General features: G+C 38.6%; 1 protein-coding gene and 1 long non-coding RNA gene across 2 annotated transcripts in view; one reads left to right on the top strand and one right to left on the bottom strand.

The window, feature by feature from the left end:
• The window catches only part of rnf103 (ring finger protein 103), a 24,873-nt gene extending 16,436 nt beyond the window's left edge, over positions 1 to 8,437 (bottom strand). The window contains exon 1 of the mRNA XM_020083749.2: positions 7,824 to 8,437. Within this exon, the coding sequence (XP_019939308.2) occupies positions 7,824 to 8,049 (226 nt within the window). The 5' untranslated portion in view covers positions 8,050 to 8,437. The remainder of the gene's footprint in view (positions 1 to 7,823) is intronic.
• On the top strand, positions 8,424 to 17,199 carry LOC138411448 (uncharacterized). Its single transcript, XR_011244090.1, has 2 exons — positions 8,424 to 8,521; positions 16,721 to 17,199. It is a non-coding gene; the product is annotated as an uncharacterized lncRNA (long non-coding RNA).

Raw genomic sequence — 17,199 nt, 5'->3', positions numbered from 1 at the left:
CAGTACCAAAGTTCAGGTTATAGATAAAGGACCAACTAACAGTGCATTGTAGTGTCTATGCTTAGAGACTTTCATATCTAACTCAGATGCTCCAGACAGAGAGGCACCAACTTCAACTCTCACTAACTTCAACTGTTTTGCGTATTTCACCAGTGGCAAGACATGATGACACAATGTGGTTTAGGAATGCATATTTAAACTTAACTATCCAATAGGATGTGAACACCTACATGTAACATAGAGAGTGACAGCAGTTCTAGCCATTCATGGATGTGCTGTTAGAATGGGTGACACAAGTAGAGGAACATATATGGGGATGCTGTAGGAGAACTCTTCAGACTTGAGGGTGACAATGTCTCACGTAACTCTGTTAGTGTTTGTATATTGTTGCACCTTCTGGTCTCCTTGATGCATCAAGTCAACATTCAAATCTTCTGCATAAGACATCAGCTGCTGCCTGAGTTCTTCTTTCACCAGCTTCCAGAAAACTTCCATAACAACTTGGCATCACGAACAGGATCTCAAAACAGCAAAGCTACGGTAAATTGCAAATTTAAAGTTACCCTTAGATTTGCCTTACCGTGTCAGAGCTTGACGAGAAAACATGCAAAATTTACGACTTTTTTGACGACTGCCCAACGAGAGTCAAATCCAAATTGATCTATCTGAATCCAAACTGAATCAGCAGAAATTAAAGGAAGTGAAATGAGCTGTAGTGAAAATTTGATTATGTATATGAATAATGTCACAATGCACGGTGCTAGTGTCTGTACTAAATCTAAATTTGGGTCGTGGCCGGCACAGGCGACAGCCGCCACCCAGTTACACCCAAACTTTGGTGTAATCAGCAGTTTTCCACATTTATTTATTTATGTATTTGTGTGTCCGTATGCTAATAAGAAAGGTGGTCTTAACCTCAGTCTCACACAGGATTGGTCACAGGAGTGTCATGATCCAGTTCTATTACTTCTGCCTTTCAATGCTGACTTTTGTGCAGTAGTGTTGTGCCAGTTACAATTAAAAGGAACTAGTTCAAAGTTAGGTTTGGTTTGTATTTATATAGAGCTTTTCTAGTCTTGATGACCACTCAAAGTGCTTAACAGTACAGTTTGCCGTTCACCCATTCACACAGTGCATCTATTAGCAGCAGTTTTTTTTGTTCTATGAGGGGCAACTTGGGGACACTTCAGCATTCAGATGGGGAAACTTTAAAGACTGTAATCGTCTTGTCTCATGTTGCACTGAGCACAACATATTGACGAGTTATATTTCATGATGTTTAAATGCAGCCAAATAAACTTTGGAGCAAATCAAACAAACACTAAGTTACTTCATGTACTGATCAGGGGCCTCATTTATAACCGTTGCATACGCACAAAACAGGGCCTAAAATGCTGGTATACCACTTCTCACGCAAACGTTGGTTTTTATAAAATCAAACTTGACGGGAAAATTTGCGCATTTCCACGCAAACTCTGACCCATGCACACGAACATTTTGGAGATGGGAAAGTGGAGATGCCAACTTGAGGTGGTGAACTGAAGCAGATTATTGATCCACTTCATCATTAACATTAAAAACAACAAAGTTATTTGTGCTCATGCAACATAAGCACCTTTTAATCTTCAAATATATAAAGCAGATTACACATGCACATGTACCACAATAAAATAGCATTATAGAGGTGCTCAATATTAAAAATTAATAGTTTTATGGTTTAGTAGGACTATAGTTTTCTATTTGTTGTGTATAAATTCCCGAAGTGAACATGACTGTGCTCTCAGGCGCACAGACGAACTTGGCTAGGTGTGATCAATATATATAATATAAATACTGCAGTGACAGTCATGCATAATGATGGATGCACTGGCTCTATTGGAGAACTATGTTAACAGGCGTATTAGGAGAGAACGGGTGTTGAGGGACCAAACAGATCTCCTGGCCAATGATGATGACTGGCTAATCAGCTGATTTAAATTCTCGAGAGCTGGGCTCTTGGATCTATGTGCTGAACTTGGTCCAGTATTAGAGAGACTGACCCGACATAACCCTGCGATCCCGGTGCCAAGGCAATTATTAACCACTCTGGGGTTTCAGGGAACCGGCTCTTATCAGACAGGTATGTGTTTGATATGATAAATAATATATAATATTTATATATAATATATCTTTCTGCCAAAATCCCCTTTTGTGAATAATATGATTATGTTAAATTCTAGAATTCGGGGATATCACAGTCATCCTGGAGTATTGTGATGTCTGCGGTTTTGGATGGCATTATTAAATGAAGTGCTCAATAAATGTCGACCCGGAATGACACGCAGATATGATCCGACATATCCGATCAATTAATAACTTAACGCAATCATTTTTCATCCTCCATACTTAACAGCACAAGCTCTATAAAATAAATGTAGTAGGATGAAAATAAAATAATGAAATTGGAAAACACTGAAGAGCAACTGCACTCAACCACTTTACCACTCAGACAGTTAAAGTTAAGTTTCATTGTATCAAAACACTATACTACAAAAAGGACAGATGACCTTCGAGTTCAGATCCACAGGATAGCAGGGAGAGACAGTCTCTATACTCTCCTCGTCTATTTGGGACATATGATGAAAATAGAGAACAATAATCACTACTGTTCAAAATCAGCTAAATGTAAAACACAAATTATTACATGAGTTTAAAAGACAATACATCCAATTTATTTAAAGTAATGCAGATGAACGAGCACTCACTGTAGGTTCTTGTGCCTCATGTTTTGTTGTATTAATGGTTTAAAGCCATTAACTTAAAAGTTACTGGATTTGGTTAACTGAATTTGAGAGTTGGAATATTCAGACTTTGAGTCTGTGGATAGAACAATTTGAAAGATTATGCAGAAGAAAAAAAATAATAATTATCAAATCACCCTCAATTGAATTTGTATGACTCAATCACTTAAGTTATCAACAACTAATCCTATTGTTAAAAACTTGTAGTTTCACTGTGCTATCCGTACAGAAGATTACACTATTTAAATAAGAAATTACAACTGACCTCATCTCTCTTTACACTGAATCAAAACTGTTGTTTTCTCCTTAAAGTTTTGTTTAGTGTTTTATCCATCACCCTAATGCAAACATTGCCAGCTTGAGTGGCATTGATGTTTCCAATGAGACCTGTCTTGAAGTGTTACTGCACAGAAGCATTCAATTCTACAGATAAATATAATTATAAGTTAATGTGTTTTGGATACAAAGCACCTTGAAATATGAACACATTTTGTTGGTCCACGATGGTGCAGCTTGCTAATTCAACAGTCAAAGTAAATCGTACAGAGTAAGTAACACACATCCACATGCTACTGTGTGCTGTGGGGATTTTACATCGCGTCTTGACAGTTTTAGACTACAACAATTGACTTTCCTTCTCATATCAAAGGCCATATTCTCGATCTCGTCTGCTATTGTGGTATAACCCCCTTCAATGTGCTGTATCCGATCTGTCCATATCCATTTTAGAACAATTTCTAACTTACCTTTTCTATCTAAAATCCTTGAAAAAGCAGTTGCAGCTCTGGTCCACACTCACCTCTCAACAATAATCTGTTTGAAGAACTCCAGTCTGGTTTCCGTCCCCTCCACAGCACATAGACAGCCCTGGTTAAAATCACAAATGATCTGTGGATGGCAGACTCTGGATTCTTATCACTACTCATCCTCCTTGAACCTCTGGTTCCCTAAAAATGACCTTGAACTTAACTGCCATTAAATAGAACTTCTCCTTGTTGGCACCATGTCCACAAAATGTAGCAGTTTTTCACAGTTGACAACTCCACAGTTTCTCCATCTCCCCAAGTCAAGAGTCTGGGTGTTGCCCTCGACAGCACTCTATCTTTCGAATCTCACATCAATAACATCACTCGGTCTGCATATTTCAACCTATGCAATATCCCATATCGATAACTGCAACTCTCTCCTCTGCAGTCTCTCACTCAAACTCCAATTGGTCCAAAACACAGCTGCCCGGATCATCAGCAGGACCCCATCCCTTGAACACATCACCCCTGTCCTCCAAATACTGCACTCTGCCCCCTATTAAATACAGCATCAACTTCAAGATTCTACTCATCACTTTCAAGGCTCTCCACAACAGGGCACCTCCTTACCACTCTGACCTCTTCCACAACTACACACCCACCTGTACTCTCCGCTCTTCTCCAACCATGTTCCTCACCACACCTCCTGCCCGGCTGTCTTCCACGGGGTCAAGATCCTTCAGCCGTGCAACCCCCCGTCTCTGGAACTCTCTCCCACAAGCCATCAGTAAAACCGACTCTCCCCCCACCTTCAAATCCTGTTTAAAAACTCACCTCTTCCAATTGGCTGACTCAGTATTTTTTTTTGTATTTACTTGTTCTTTTATTAGTCTGTTGTTGTATATTGCTTGTATTAATGTTTGGTCTGTTTTTATTGTTGTGTATCTGTTTTTATTTTTACTACTTGCACACGTAAGGTGTCCTTGAGGGTCATGAAAGGTGCCCATAAATAAAATGTATTATTATTATTAAAATACATTGAAGAGATGGTGGCTACATGCCAGGAAAAGATAGAAGCGCCTGCATTCACACCCAAGTCTTTTAGCCAAGATCTGTACATAGTGCATCTTAATGTTGAATTTACTCACCTCAAAAAGAGAAAGTAAATGCTAATGCTTATGCTACCTGCAATTAGATAGTACCCCTTGCCTCCCAGAGCAATAACATGCATCAATCTCTGCTGGACTAAGGTGTGTTGGTAGAAACCACCAGTCCTTTAAATACTCACATCTTGCTGAATCCAAAACCAAACTGAACTGATGAGTGGAGATGATGTTCAAGAACTGCAAACTATTAATGATATCAATTGTTCAGATACCAATTCGATTTTTGCTTAATTTCGCCGGATTCAAAGTATTATACAGTTGTTTTGAGGACTGATTTATCATAATTCCACCCAGAGAGCCCGTACTTGTATTTGTTCAGGAAAGGTCTGGTTGGGTATGCAACAGTGGTAAAGTGTGACCTGATGACCTGCGCCTGCCTGGTGGCAGCACACTCCTGCAGTATTCTGATGACCTGTTGAATGTCTCCCTGTCCAAGCACACTTGTCGCTCTTACTCTTTGCTGTTGCAGAGACATCCTGAATGTGGTCACAGAGTATCAAAGGTTACATTTTTGGGAAACGTGCCGAGAGATTTTGTTACCTGAGATATATATATATATATATATAAGATATAAGTCTTGAACAATGTGCCTCCACCTAAGACAAAAAAAGGAAATACTCTCTTTCGTGGGAATGGTAAACTATTCTAGACACTGAATCTATGTGTAAGCTGCCATGGATTCCATCGTGTGTACTGCCACACTGCAGGCATGCCGACCACGCCACAATGAACAGAGGAGATGGATATGGTTTTTAATGACCTAAAAAGGGCTCCCTCCATTTTGCCTGTAAGTTTGTGGAAATTAGTTATACCACAGAAACATCCTGGTGCAGAAACACAAGTCTCATTACCGCCCTGTTGCATACTACTCATCATGCTTGTCTCCTGTTGTTCTTGGCTTTTTCAGAGCTGTGGCCGCTGTTGCTCTCAAGATTTAAAGAAAGCAAAACAAATTTCACCCATTGTTTTGGATCATGATTATGTGGTTCATGTTCCCCATTCAGTTTTGCATATGTTGAACATTTCTGCTACTCAGCTCGACAGCAGCTTGTCAATGTGGCTATTAAATGATCATTCACAAGCCCCCACCTAAAATTAAAGCTCTCACCAATTCTAAGCCCAGACACTCTTCTTCCTATGACAAATGAAAATGATGAACATGACTGTGTTGTGGTTATTTAACCAGAGACCAGATTTGTTGCAGACACCAATAACAAACACTGATTTGATTCTGTACATGGACGGGTCAGTAAGCAGACTGTCTGATAAAATAAAAAATAAATAAAAAATATTACTACGCTGTAATAACTGAATAAAAAGTAGTAGGCCCTTACAAAAACAAAAGACAAAGTTGCAACCTTTTACACTGATTCTAGATATGCTTCTGATGATGATTTAAGAAAATGTAATAGTTTTAAATAGAGAGGTTGTCCAGTCTGTCCGCAATCCCTTTTTGTGATTTCTAGAAATCATTGAACTTTTAGTCTAATAAGTGTGTTTCTGTTACTTTAATTCCCTATGATAATGAAGACACAACAGATTTATGGGACTGTTACCTTTTTGTGATTTATTATATATAATAATTTGTATTCAATTCAAATATTTAATTCCCAGTTTAACTTTATGTTTAAGCATAGCTTTTGTTTAATCAATTTTAATGTTCCTATTTGATGTAATTATTTAATGTTCTTATCCCAAGGGTGTGAAGGACTAAAGCTCTGGGTCAGCTAATAATTGTCCCAATAATTTTGTAATTGTACAATATGAGTGTTTGGATTTTAAAGACTCAATTAGAGCAGGGGTGGGGAACATCCGCATTATCTACTCGTGCTTTGATGATGGGCAGTAAAGTCTGTAAAGATACTTACTACTTGGCAGCAGCAGCTGTTTCTTTTATCCTGGAAAATATGTTTAACTTCTATGTTGTACAATACTCTAGTTTGCTCTTGGTTTGTATAGGTCACTCTGGTGCCAGAGGACTTGTGATAGTGTTTGTTATTTGGGATATGTTGTAAACACCACCTCTCATGTGAATGTGCTCTAGAGAAGCTGGATTTTCTTATTTAATTGATTATTGTTATATGAGCACTTTGCGAGATTGTGGTTGTTACACCAGGTGATAAAAATACATTGTGGGTATTTTGAACTTGCTCAGGGATCAGGACTTTGTTTATTATCACATAAGACAGTTTCTCAAATGTTTTAGCTTATTACCTCTCACTAAAGTGGTTCAAACACATCACAGGGGTCACAAATCAGTAAGTTTTAAACTTGGCTAATTAATCTAAACACACTTAAGTGATTTTCAGACATGAACTCCAGAGGATGTCCACAGAGTTGCGTCCTGACTTTCTCAGGACTTTCTCATTTACACATGAACATTGCAGCAGAGGATTTTTCCGCACAGATGCTTTCACAACGACACCAAATCTGCGGTGCGTTCAGGTGAAGGGTTGCAGAGGCAGGACATAACATACCAATTCTGCTGCAGACAAGTTTTTTGGTTTAAAGCACCACCAGCGTCTGCCTTTAAACAGCTTAATTGACATATTTGTCCAGTGTCTTCTACATGTATGGCCCCGCTATTCCATCCTGAGATATTTCTATTCTTTTTGTTGTTTTGTTTTTTCATTTAGCATTTGTCGCATATTAGAGACATCATCAGCATACCCACTTGTTCACAGTGAATCCTGCACAGGATATCCTGCCATGTTCTCAAATTGGTTTTATTTTGGGAGAATCTCCTGAGAAAGTCCGGAGAAAGTTTTAAGACTCCCACTCGGATATTTGATCTCACATGGGGGCTCAGTGCATGTCTGAAAGCAGCTTTGAAGACACAGAGAAGTAAAACTGACTTTTCATAATGAAGGCAAAGATTGGAAATATGTCTAGCAGCCCTTTGTTTGTTCCCATGATGCATTTCATGACATCCAGAGTGGAAATAACTGACATGTAGGTATGACAAAAACAAGGAGCTAATCATTGCTATTGGAAAGGCTGGACCTAAAGAATATGTGGTATTTTGCTTGACCAATAACAGAAGATATTGTTTGCGTGGTGGTTATATCATGGGTTGACTGGTGTGAATCTGGGTACAATTATAGGAGGTGTATGGCGGCCCTGACCAATACCTGACTTCTCCACCAGCTCGCTGACGTCCTGCTTCTCCACCAGTCCGGAGTAGCCCAGCCCCCGACACTCCAAGATGGTCTTCAGTCTCTCATAACTGAGAGTCACTGGATCGACCAGCTGAGTGGCGAACATTCCGGTTTCATACCAGACCACCGCCTCAAAGATCCTGGCCAGCATGAAGAGCACAATGAAGTAGAGCAGCAGGAAGAACAGTTTGAGCCACATATTCCAGATGGTCTCAAGATGAACTGAGCTGCACTGAGTTGTAAAAGTACAAGTGGTCAGTCTGGCTCTGTAGACGTCTCTGAGTGGCTCACGCAGTCATGGTGCTGGAGACGTTCCCTGTCCTACCACCTGGGCTTTAGGCTCATCTATCCTGCTGACGGTCACGGCTAGCCACTTAGCTTAGCATAGCATGTAGGTCTGCGGTAAATCAGCTGCAGCGAACAGGCCTCGCGCAGGTCGAGTATCATCTACATGCGCTGCAATTTCCAACGAAAGTGAGCAACGGATCTCCCCTTTTCCCTGTAAAAACAATAGGAATGGTGACGTGAAGTGCTCCGATCAGCTGCTGTACACAGAGACGCTGACGTCACATCCGGCTCCACCTCACGCATGTAAACAAGGGCTCCGGTAGAAAAGTTAGAAACTCCTTTCCCAACCACTATGCATTGACGTTGATGGAAAACGTTGTGAGGTGAGGTCCCTTCAACGCGAGTAAGGTTTCCTGCACAAAATACATAGACACCTATCAAAAAGAGTTTAGCCATCATGGGAAGTAACAACCAGCAGATGTTTCAGTAAATAAAAAAATACAGGCTGTAAATATTAAAATACATAGTAACATGAAAAGAATGTACAAGCAGAAAAATGTTGTCATACATTGCAAATAATACTGTGAACTAAACATTAGTTTAATGACTGGACACAACTAATGACTGGACAGATGTGACACAGACAAAATTAGGAGCTCAGACAGTCAAGTAAGGATTTCCAGAAATGTTGTTTTCTGTATGGTGAAGTATTAGAGGTGTAATTTAAGTCATAATATTTCCACAAAAAAAACCCCCATAATTTTAGGCTATGTGTCATGTTAGAGGGGGAATATCAGCATGAGATTTAAAAGAGGAAAAGGAGTTTCCCTGACAGATTTCCTCAGGGAGATTGTTTGATTGGGAGCCCTGACAAAAAGCACTGCAGTTCTGAGGAACTGACAGAGAAAGGATGGCAGCGCACAACAGGGATGGGTATTATTTATAATGCATATGTTAAAAATGTGTATTTTAGATACAAAATAGTATTTTAAAAATGTGTATTTGATAGGTTTGTTAAAAATTGTATCAAAATACTTGAGTGTTTTGTATTTTTGTACTTTAAAAATACTGTGAAATAGTTTTTGTGAGACGTGACATGATGGTGTCTTAAAAATGAAAATTGATGCATACAGCCTCTGATTGGTGTCTACTCAGCAATTGGCCCAGGCTTGGTGTCACTACTTTATAATACCATGTGATTGGTTAAGCTTAGCAAATGCACACATGTTTTGTGCCTTACTGTCATTAACAACATTGTGCGCAAAGCCATGAAACAAAAGGTTGTTATCCCATCCACCACTGGCGTTTGTTGTTGCTCACAACTTTTCTAAGTCTAAGTGTGTAACTTAGTGGGGGCTGTTTTGTGTTTACCGATAACTGTTCTGAAATAACTCTGTGCAATTGTGTGGGCAATTGAATTACTGATTAATTAATCACTTAGTTGCTATGGATTAAGGTGCTATCAGTTGTCTGCTTCTGAGTGACTTGTTTGTCATTGACGTCAGTTTATTATTTTTTTGCATTTTTAAAATGGAAAATTACAGTGGTTTATTTTGATACATGGCATGGCTGCTGTATTCTGTAGTATATTTTGATACACTTACAATAAGGGTATTTGGTATCTTTGACCATCGCTGAGTATATATACTGCTAGAGAAGAATGCTTGATGCTTAACAGGTGTGCAGGGTCAGCCATGCCCCTATTGATACCTACCACTCACACACACTCTTTCACCCTTGACACACAAGAAGAGGGGAAGCGAGAGAGGGAGGCAAGGCCGAGATCCTCACAGCAACTTCCGCCAAGTATGTGTGTGAAATCTGTGAATGTATAACTTAATAAGATGCTTCACATTCCTCATTATAAGGCAAGTGAAAGACTGATATTCCTCTTGAACATTTAACCTAGAATTATGACCTTTTATGATTATTTTATAGTAATATTATGACTTTACTATGGTAATATTACAACCGCTTTCTTGAAATATTTCCCCCTTCTCACAGGAGAATAAAACAACTTTTTTCTGTTTGTTGGGTCTGCCCTGGTTTAAATATAATGTGGATTGTGGGATGGCACTTTTTTTCTTTCCCAGGCATTTAAGCTCCTTTCATCGTCATTTAGAAAATTCAAACAGCTCTTATCATGGCTGTCACTGAAATACTTCTCAGTGAGGAACCCTCCTAAGAAGAAGTTGACAGTATTAATGATCAGAAAAAATATAATCGATATGGTAATAAAGCGTGAGGGTCATATTTCCAACAGCAAAAACAAATAGCTGGAGTTCATTCTTCGACCTCTTAATATGGGGCTTATTTTGACAAAATGAAACCTTTGTGAATATTCCAATGTTTGACATGTCCCATGTGCTTACCAATCAATATCAAGATATTTATCAGAAAAGTTTTTCTTTTTTATAAATAGTTCAGCTTTAATTGACTACACATTTAAAGGGGGCAACATTGTATCATTAGACTGAAGTGAAAGCTAAAAATAAATCAAATCTGTTCCTCTCACATAATCCACATAAATGTATTCAAACTTTCATGTACAAAGTGATTAAATGTAATATATAAATGTGTCTTTTTTAGGTTAAGGTTAGATTAATTGGGAAAAGGTATTATTTCCCCTGCCTCTCCATCACTGTATTTTTGAAGAACATATTTCAAGTGCTATGGGACGCATCTTTCAGGCCCCACTTATAAATTAGTAAATAAATGCCCCTCATGATCTGTGATCAGTGTTCCGATGCCTCTCACTGGATACTGCCTCTTCTTTCTCTGTAGGTTTATTGTGGATGGACATCAGAGATAATGAAGCATTTACATATTCACGTTTCTTCACATTTGACTCACTTATGAGTCTGAGAGCTGCTCTTCAGCCTCAGTTTTCAGTGGAAAAGGTTGGATCGAAAGGCCTGGTGCACTGCACTGCAGAAAACAGTTCTGACAGGAACATCTCAGTGCTAATGAGTGCTTCTATGCAACTAACAAGAAATCACTGGCACTTAAAATCATAGCCAACCATTTCCCAAGCCATACTGCTCTTTGACAAATTCAATGATTCAACTCTTCCAGACATACACTGGCCTAAATTTGATCCTGTAAACGTATGAAAATAATGCATCACCACATCATGTGATAGACTGCAGACATTTCAAATGAGTGTGCACTTGAACTGCTTTAGCCGTGACCATGTAGAATTTATATTTGCTGTAATAGATTACACTACCTGAGTCTGATTTACCTTTTTTAGAATTCAACTTTTTATTGGCAACAAGAATATACACAGGCAACAGACACAATGTTCATTCAACAAGTCTCTTTTTGTTTTTGAACAACTGAAAGAAAGGGGGAAGACAAAATGAAAAGACAAAAAAGGGGGGGTAACAAATAAATTAGTTAATAAATAAATAATATCAAAAATAAGTTAAATAAGTAAATTAAATACTAAAATAAGATAATAGGTACATCAGCAGCAAGCACCTCAATTGTAGTGAGAAATGGGTAGAAGGAATGTGTTTACCCTTCTAGGTGTTGTATCATTGCCATAAAATAAACCTAATCAAAATTTGTAAACATAATCATAATGAAGTATTGATATTATATTATTATTATATTATATTACATTATGTTATATCATATTTTCCTTTTTAGTCATATATTATAAGTGTCCATTTCTAATACCAAACTTTAACTATGTACAACATAAAGCAAAACAACTGAGAGGAATGGTCATATCAAAGTTCACCAATATACAGTATCTTATGTAAAGTCCTGCCTCAGGGGCCTGATGAAGTGGCAGCAGTCAAGCTGTGTGTGCTGTGGATGTGGTGATCTCCTATGCTTCAATTGTGTGTGTTGGTAGTGTGACCATTAAGGTTGTTTTAGGTTGTGGTTTTCAGTTTATAAATAAAGCCAAATTTATGTCTAATCCAGTCTCCACTGATCCATCTATTCCATTTTAAAATTTTACTATTAACTTTTAAATTTCTGAATGGACTGGCACCGCCTTACTTAGCCAAACTTCTCCATACACACACTCCAGTTAGGGAGCTGAGATCAGCCACTCAGCTACTCCTGGACCGACCTAAAGCAAGACTCATAACCAAAGGTGATCACGCCACCCCAAACTTAGATCTGCCCCCTCTCTTTCACACTTCAATCACTACTAAAAACAAATCTGTTCTCATTGGCCTTCTACTCGAGTTGAGTATGTTTTTATCACAGCTTATTTTATTTTATTAGGTCTCTTAAATTTTACTTTATATTATTTTTTACTTATTCTACCCTCTCTCTTATTCTATTTTTATTCTGATGTGTGTTACTCTTGTTGTTGTACCTTGTACTTGTGAAGTACTTTGGTCAACCAAGTTGTTTTAAATATGCTATATAAAAAAATTTGACATTGACATTAAGTCTGTGCAGTAATAAATTCAGTCTAATCTAAGCACAACATGACATGAGTAAATGGTTTGTATTTGTATGGAGCTTTTCTAGTCTTGATGACCAGTCAAAGTGCTTTAAAGTACAGTTTAGCCATTCACACACATTCATACAGTGAATCTATGTGCATTCATACATTATTAGAGATATGACACTATAACACTGTGTGTGTGTGTGTGTGTGTGTGTGTGTGTGTGTGTGTGTGTGTGTGTGTGTTTGTTTTGTTAATTTGATTGTTTTTGTTTTTTCTATTTCCTTGGAGAGAGGAGGAGGGGTTGTTTGGGGTTGGGGCAAAGAAACAAAAACAGCAAAAATAAGAATACAAATGTTATTAAATTAAATGGTTAAGTTAATAAATCAATAATAATAACAACAAAAAAGAAAAGAAAACATGTAAAAAAGGAAAGGGGGGTTGGGAGGACAATAAGGACTTAATTATTATAGTGTGTGTTTCTGTTGTGTATCTGTTGCCTGCTGTGCTGTGTGTACAGTAGAGTAAAATTTCGATTGCATGAATATAGTCATTTATAGTAGAGAGCAGTTACTTGAATCTGAGTGGCCCATTTGATGCATTTTTGAGTGTGATATGTGTTCTGTGTTTGACCTTGTATTGTATGAGTTGGAGGTTAGAGAATTTGTGCAGATATTGGTCCAGGAGTCATTATCTAGAGATATTGATTTTTCCCATTTTTCAATGTGGAGGCATATGGTTGGGTCTGTGTTGATTAGTTTGTACAGCTTGGAAAGTGTTTTATTAGTTATTGTAATCTTATTATTTCTTCTGTTAATGTGGATGCTTGAACATTGACTTGTTTTTGATGTGTTTTGACCAATTTTAGTTGAAGTTATTGAAAGAAGTTATTCTATTTTGTATTTGTGCGTCACTTCTGTGAAGGGCATAAAAGTATAATTTTATAAAGTGGTTAAGTTCAGTGATTTATGGTTTTGTGGGAAGTCTGGGTTATTCCATACTGTTGTGGATTTGCAGGGTATGGGTGTGTGGATGTTTTTGTGGGCTTTCCGACTAGCTGTAAGAGCTGTCGCTATAGTAATAGACTTGAAATAGGTGGTTGAGGACTTCCAGTGTGCACGTAGACAAGATGGCAGGCTGACCTTACGCTCTCCCCAAACCACCGATTATTTCCCCAGATTCAAGTGTTTTAACAAGGTAATATAGCTGTATTAAAGGCTTTTATTTTGAAGGTGCGTTTTAGGGAAGTGACGCAATCGCCCCCCGTGGAGCAGTGAGCGGCACAGCCAATGGGCTGACTGACTTTTTTTTCCTTTTCTCCCCTTTTATACCTTGACACACCTGTGGGGACCTTCAGTATATTTCACCTGTAACTAAGGTTGTTTTTTGTTTGGTGTGTTTTCATTGTTCTACTCCGAGTGTTAAGTGGATGCACGAAGTAAGTGTTGTTTTTATATTGTGTTTATTACAACACACTTAGTTAACTCTCATGTGTGCCATGTGCCATTGTTTATTTAATACCCAGTTAAGCCAATAGATGGAGCTATTGGACCAGTTAACCTATTATTAAAGCTAATATGTTTTTCTGTTGGGTTATTTATGTCATTACTATTGTTGTATAGGAACAGGAGAGTTGTGTATCTTGTTCCGCTTATGTAAGCACATTTGTTATTATGGAGATGGTGTAATGTGATTTATTATTATTATTTTCAGAAACTGTGACAACACTCAGTGGTCAATAAAGCACCGCAGTCATCAGATCTGACGGCATAGAAGTCATATCTTGTCATCATTCCTGTGTCCTGAGCGACACTGCATCTTGTCTGCTGTATAACCCAAATGAGCTAGCATTAATCCTCACAAACAATAGCTGTTATACTAAGGAATGGGACAAACCCAGCAAAGCTAAAAGAAAAATGATCACAAGAAAAAAAAAGAAAAAAGAAAAAAAATGTAAAAAAATGAAGAAAGTAAGTCAGAGGAGATTAGCTCCATGGTATAATTCCCAAACGCGCATTCTAAAACAGACATCGGGGGAGCTAGAAACGAAGTGGCGTTCCACCAATCGCCAAGACTTCCACCTAGCCTGGAAGAATAGCCTTACAAATTACAAAAAAACACTTAGAAATGCCCAAACCTCTTATTATTCATTACTAATAGAAGAAAAATAGGAATAACTGAGGTTCCTCTTCAGCACTGTAGCCAGGCTGACAGAAAGTCACACCTCTACTGACCCATCTATTCCTCTTGATCTGAGAAGCAATGACTTCATAAGCTTCTTCACTAATAAAATTACAACCATCAGGGATAAAATCCACGACCTCCTCCCAGTGAATAACACAGATTCATTGTCTGGTCCTGAAACCATAGCACCAGATTTATGTCTAAACAAATTTTACTCTATTGATCTTCCTGAACTGACCTCGTTAGTTTCATCATCTAAACCAACTACTTGTCAGCTCGACTCTGTTCCAACTAGACTTTTTAAAGAAGTCCTCCCCCTAATTGACAGTTCCATTTTAAATCAGATTAATATGTCTTTGCTAACCGGCTACGTACCACAGGCTTTTAAGGTAGCCGTTAATAAACCTCTGCTTAAAAAGCCTACGCTTGATCCAGAGGTTTTAGCTAACTATAGACCCATATCCAACCTGCCCTTCATTTCCAAAATCCTAGAAAAAGCCGTTGCTAACCAGCTGTGTGGCTACTTGAAAAGTAACGGTTTATTGGAAAAATTTCAGTCAGGATTCAGAACCCATCACAGCACAGAAATAGCATTATTGAAAGTCACCAATGACCTTCTTATGGCATCAGATGATGAACTTGTCTCTGTCCTTGTCTTGTTGGACCTTAGTGCAGCATTTGACACAATAGATCATAAGATTCTGCTACAGAGATTAGAACAACATATAGGAATTAAAGGAACAGCACTTCACTGGTTTAAATCATATTTATCAGATAGATTCCAATTTGTTAACGTTAACAATGACTCCTCCATGCACATGCAAGTTAATCATGGAGTTCCACAAGGTTCTGTCCTTGGACCAATACTCTTCACCCTATATATGCTCCCCTTAGGCAACATTATTAGACAGCACCTCATACAATTCCACTGCTATGCAGACGACACCCAATTGTATATTTCCATGAAGCATGATGAATCTAATCGCCTAGTTCAACTTCAGGAATGTCTCAAAGATATCAAGGCCTGGATGACCCAAAATTTTCTACTTTTAAACTCTGAGGTTGTTGTAATTGGCCCTAAACATCTCAGAGAATCACTGTCTGACCAGATAGTCACCTTGGATGGTGTCAGTCTGGCTTCCAGCTCCACTTTTAGGAACCTTGGAGTGTTGTTCGACCAAGAGATGTCATTTGACCCCCATATTAAACTAGTGTCTAGGACGGCTTTCTTCCATCTGCGCAATATTAACAAAATTAGAAACATCCTGTCTAAGCAGGATGCTGAAAAACTAGTCCATGCGTTTGTAACCTCTAGATTAGATTACTGCAACTCTCTATTAGCAGGATGCTCCATGAAGACTGTTAAAAGTCTCCAGTTGGTCCAAAATGCTGCAGCACGAGTGCTGACAGGAACTAGAAAGAGAGATCATATCACTCCTGTCTTAGCTTCCTTACATTGGCTCCCGGTAAAATTTAGAATAGAATTCAAGATCCTGCTCCTCACTTTTAAAGCCCTTAACAATCAAGCCCCCTCATATATCAAAGAGCTGATAACACCTTATTATCCAAGTAGATCACTTCGTTCCCAAAACACAGGCTCTCTAGTGGTTCCAAGAGTCTGTAAGAGTAGAGCAGGAGGTAGAACATTTAGCTATCAGGCTCCTCTCCTGTGGAACCAGCTCCCACTCTGGGTTCGGGAGGCAGACACTGTCTCAGCATTTAAAGTAAAACTAAAAACCTTCCTCTTTGACAAAGCCTATAGTTAGGGCTGGATCAGGTGAGTCCTGAACCATCCCTTAGTTGTGCAGCTATAGGTTTAGACTGCTGGGGGAACTCCCATCATGCACTGAGCACTTCATCACTTCCCTCTGTCTCTCTGCCCCCCCACACCTGTTTATTTATTTATTTTAACATGTCATCATGTCAAAGTGTCACTTTGTCCTCCCATAGTCCCTCTGGCTCTTCTCTCTCTCTCTCGTTTCAGATAACTCCGGCACTGGGACTGCAGGACAACAACGACTACCATCACCATTGTTATCATTAATTACAATAACTCAGTAATTCATTAATATGTATAATCCTGTTGTAGATCACTACATTGTTATTGTTATAGTCAACCCTGATACTGATGGTGCCCAATTGTTCCCGGTCTCTCTCTCTCCACCTCATCTCTCTCTTCTCTCCCCCGCTTTCCACCCATCTCTCCTTTCCTCCCCCCTTACTTTTCTTTCCTCACCCCAACCGGTCGAGGCAGATGACCGCCCACATTGAGCCTGGTTCTGCCAGAGGTTTCTCCCTGTTAATGAGGGAGTTTTTCCTCCCCACAGTGCTTGCTCATTGTGGGAACTGTTGGGTTTCTCTACGTTAATATTGTTTTAAGGTCTTGACCTTTAAATGTAAAGTGCCTTGAGATAATGTAAATTATGAATTGGCGCTATATAAATAAAATTGAATTGAATTGAA

The sequence above is a fragment of the Paralichthys olivaceus genome, chromosome 9, assembly GCF_024713975.1.
Source record: "Paralichthys olivaceus isolate ysfri-2021 chromosome 9, ASM2471397v2, whole genome shotgun sequence".
Taxonomy (NCBI): Eukaryota; Metazoa; Chordata; class Actinopteri; order Pleuronectiformes; family Paralichthyidae; genus Paralichthys; species Paralichthys olivaceus.
The sequence above is the reverse complement of the archived record's forward strand: the minus strand, read 5'-3'. Positions and strand labels throughout refer to the sequence as shown.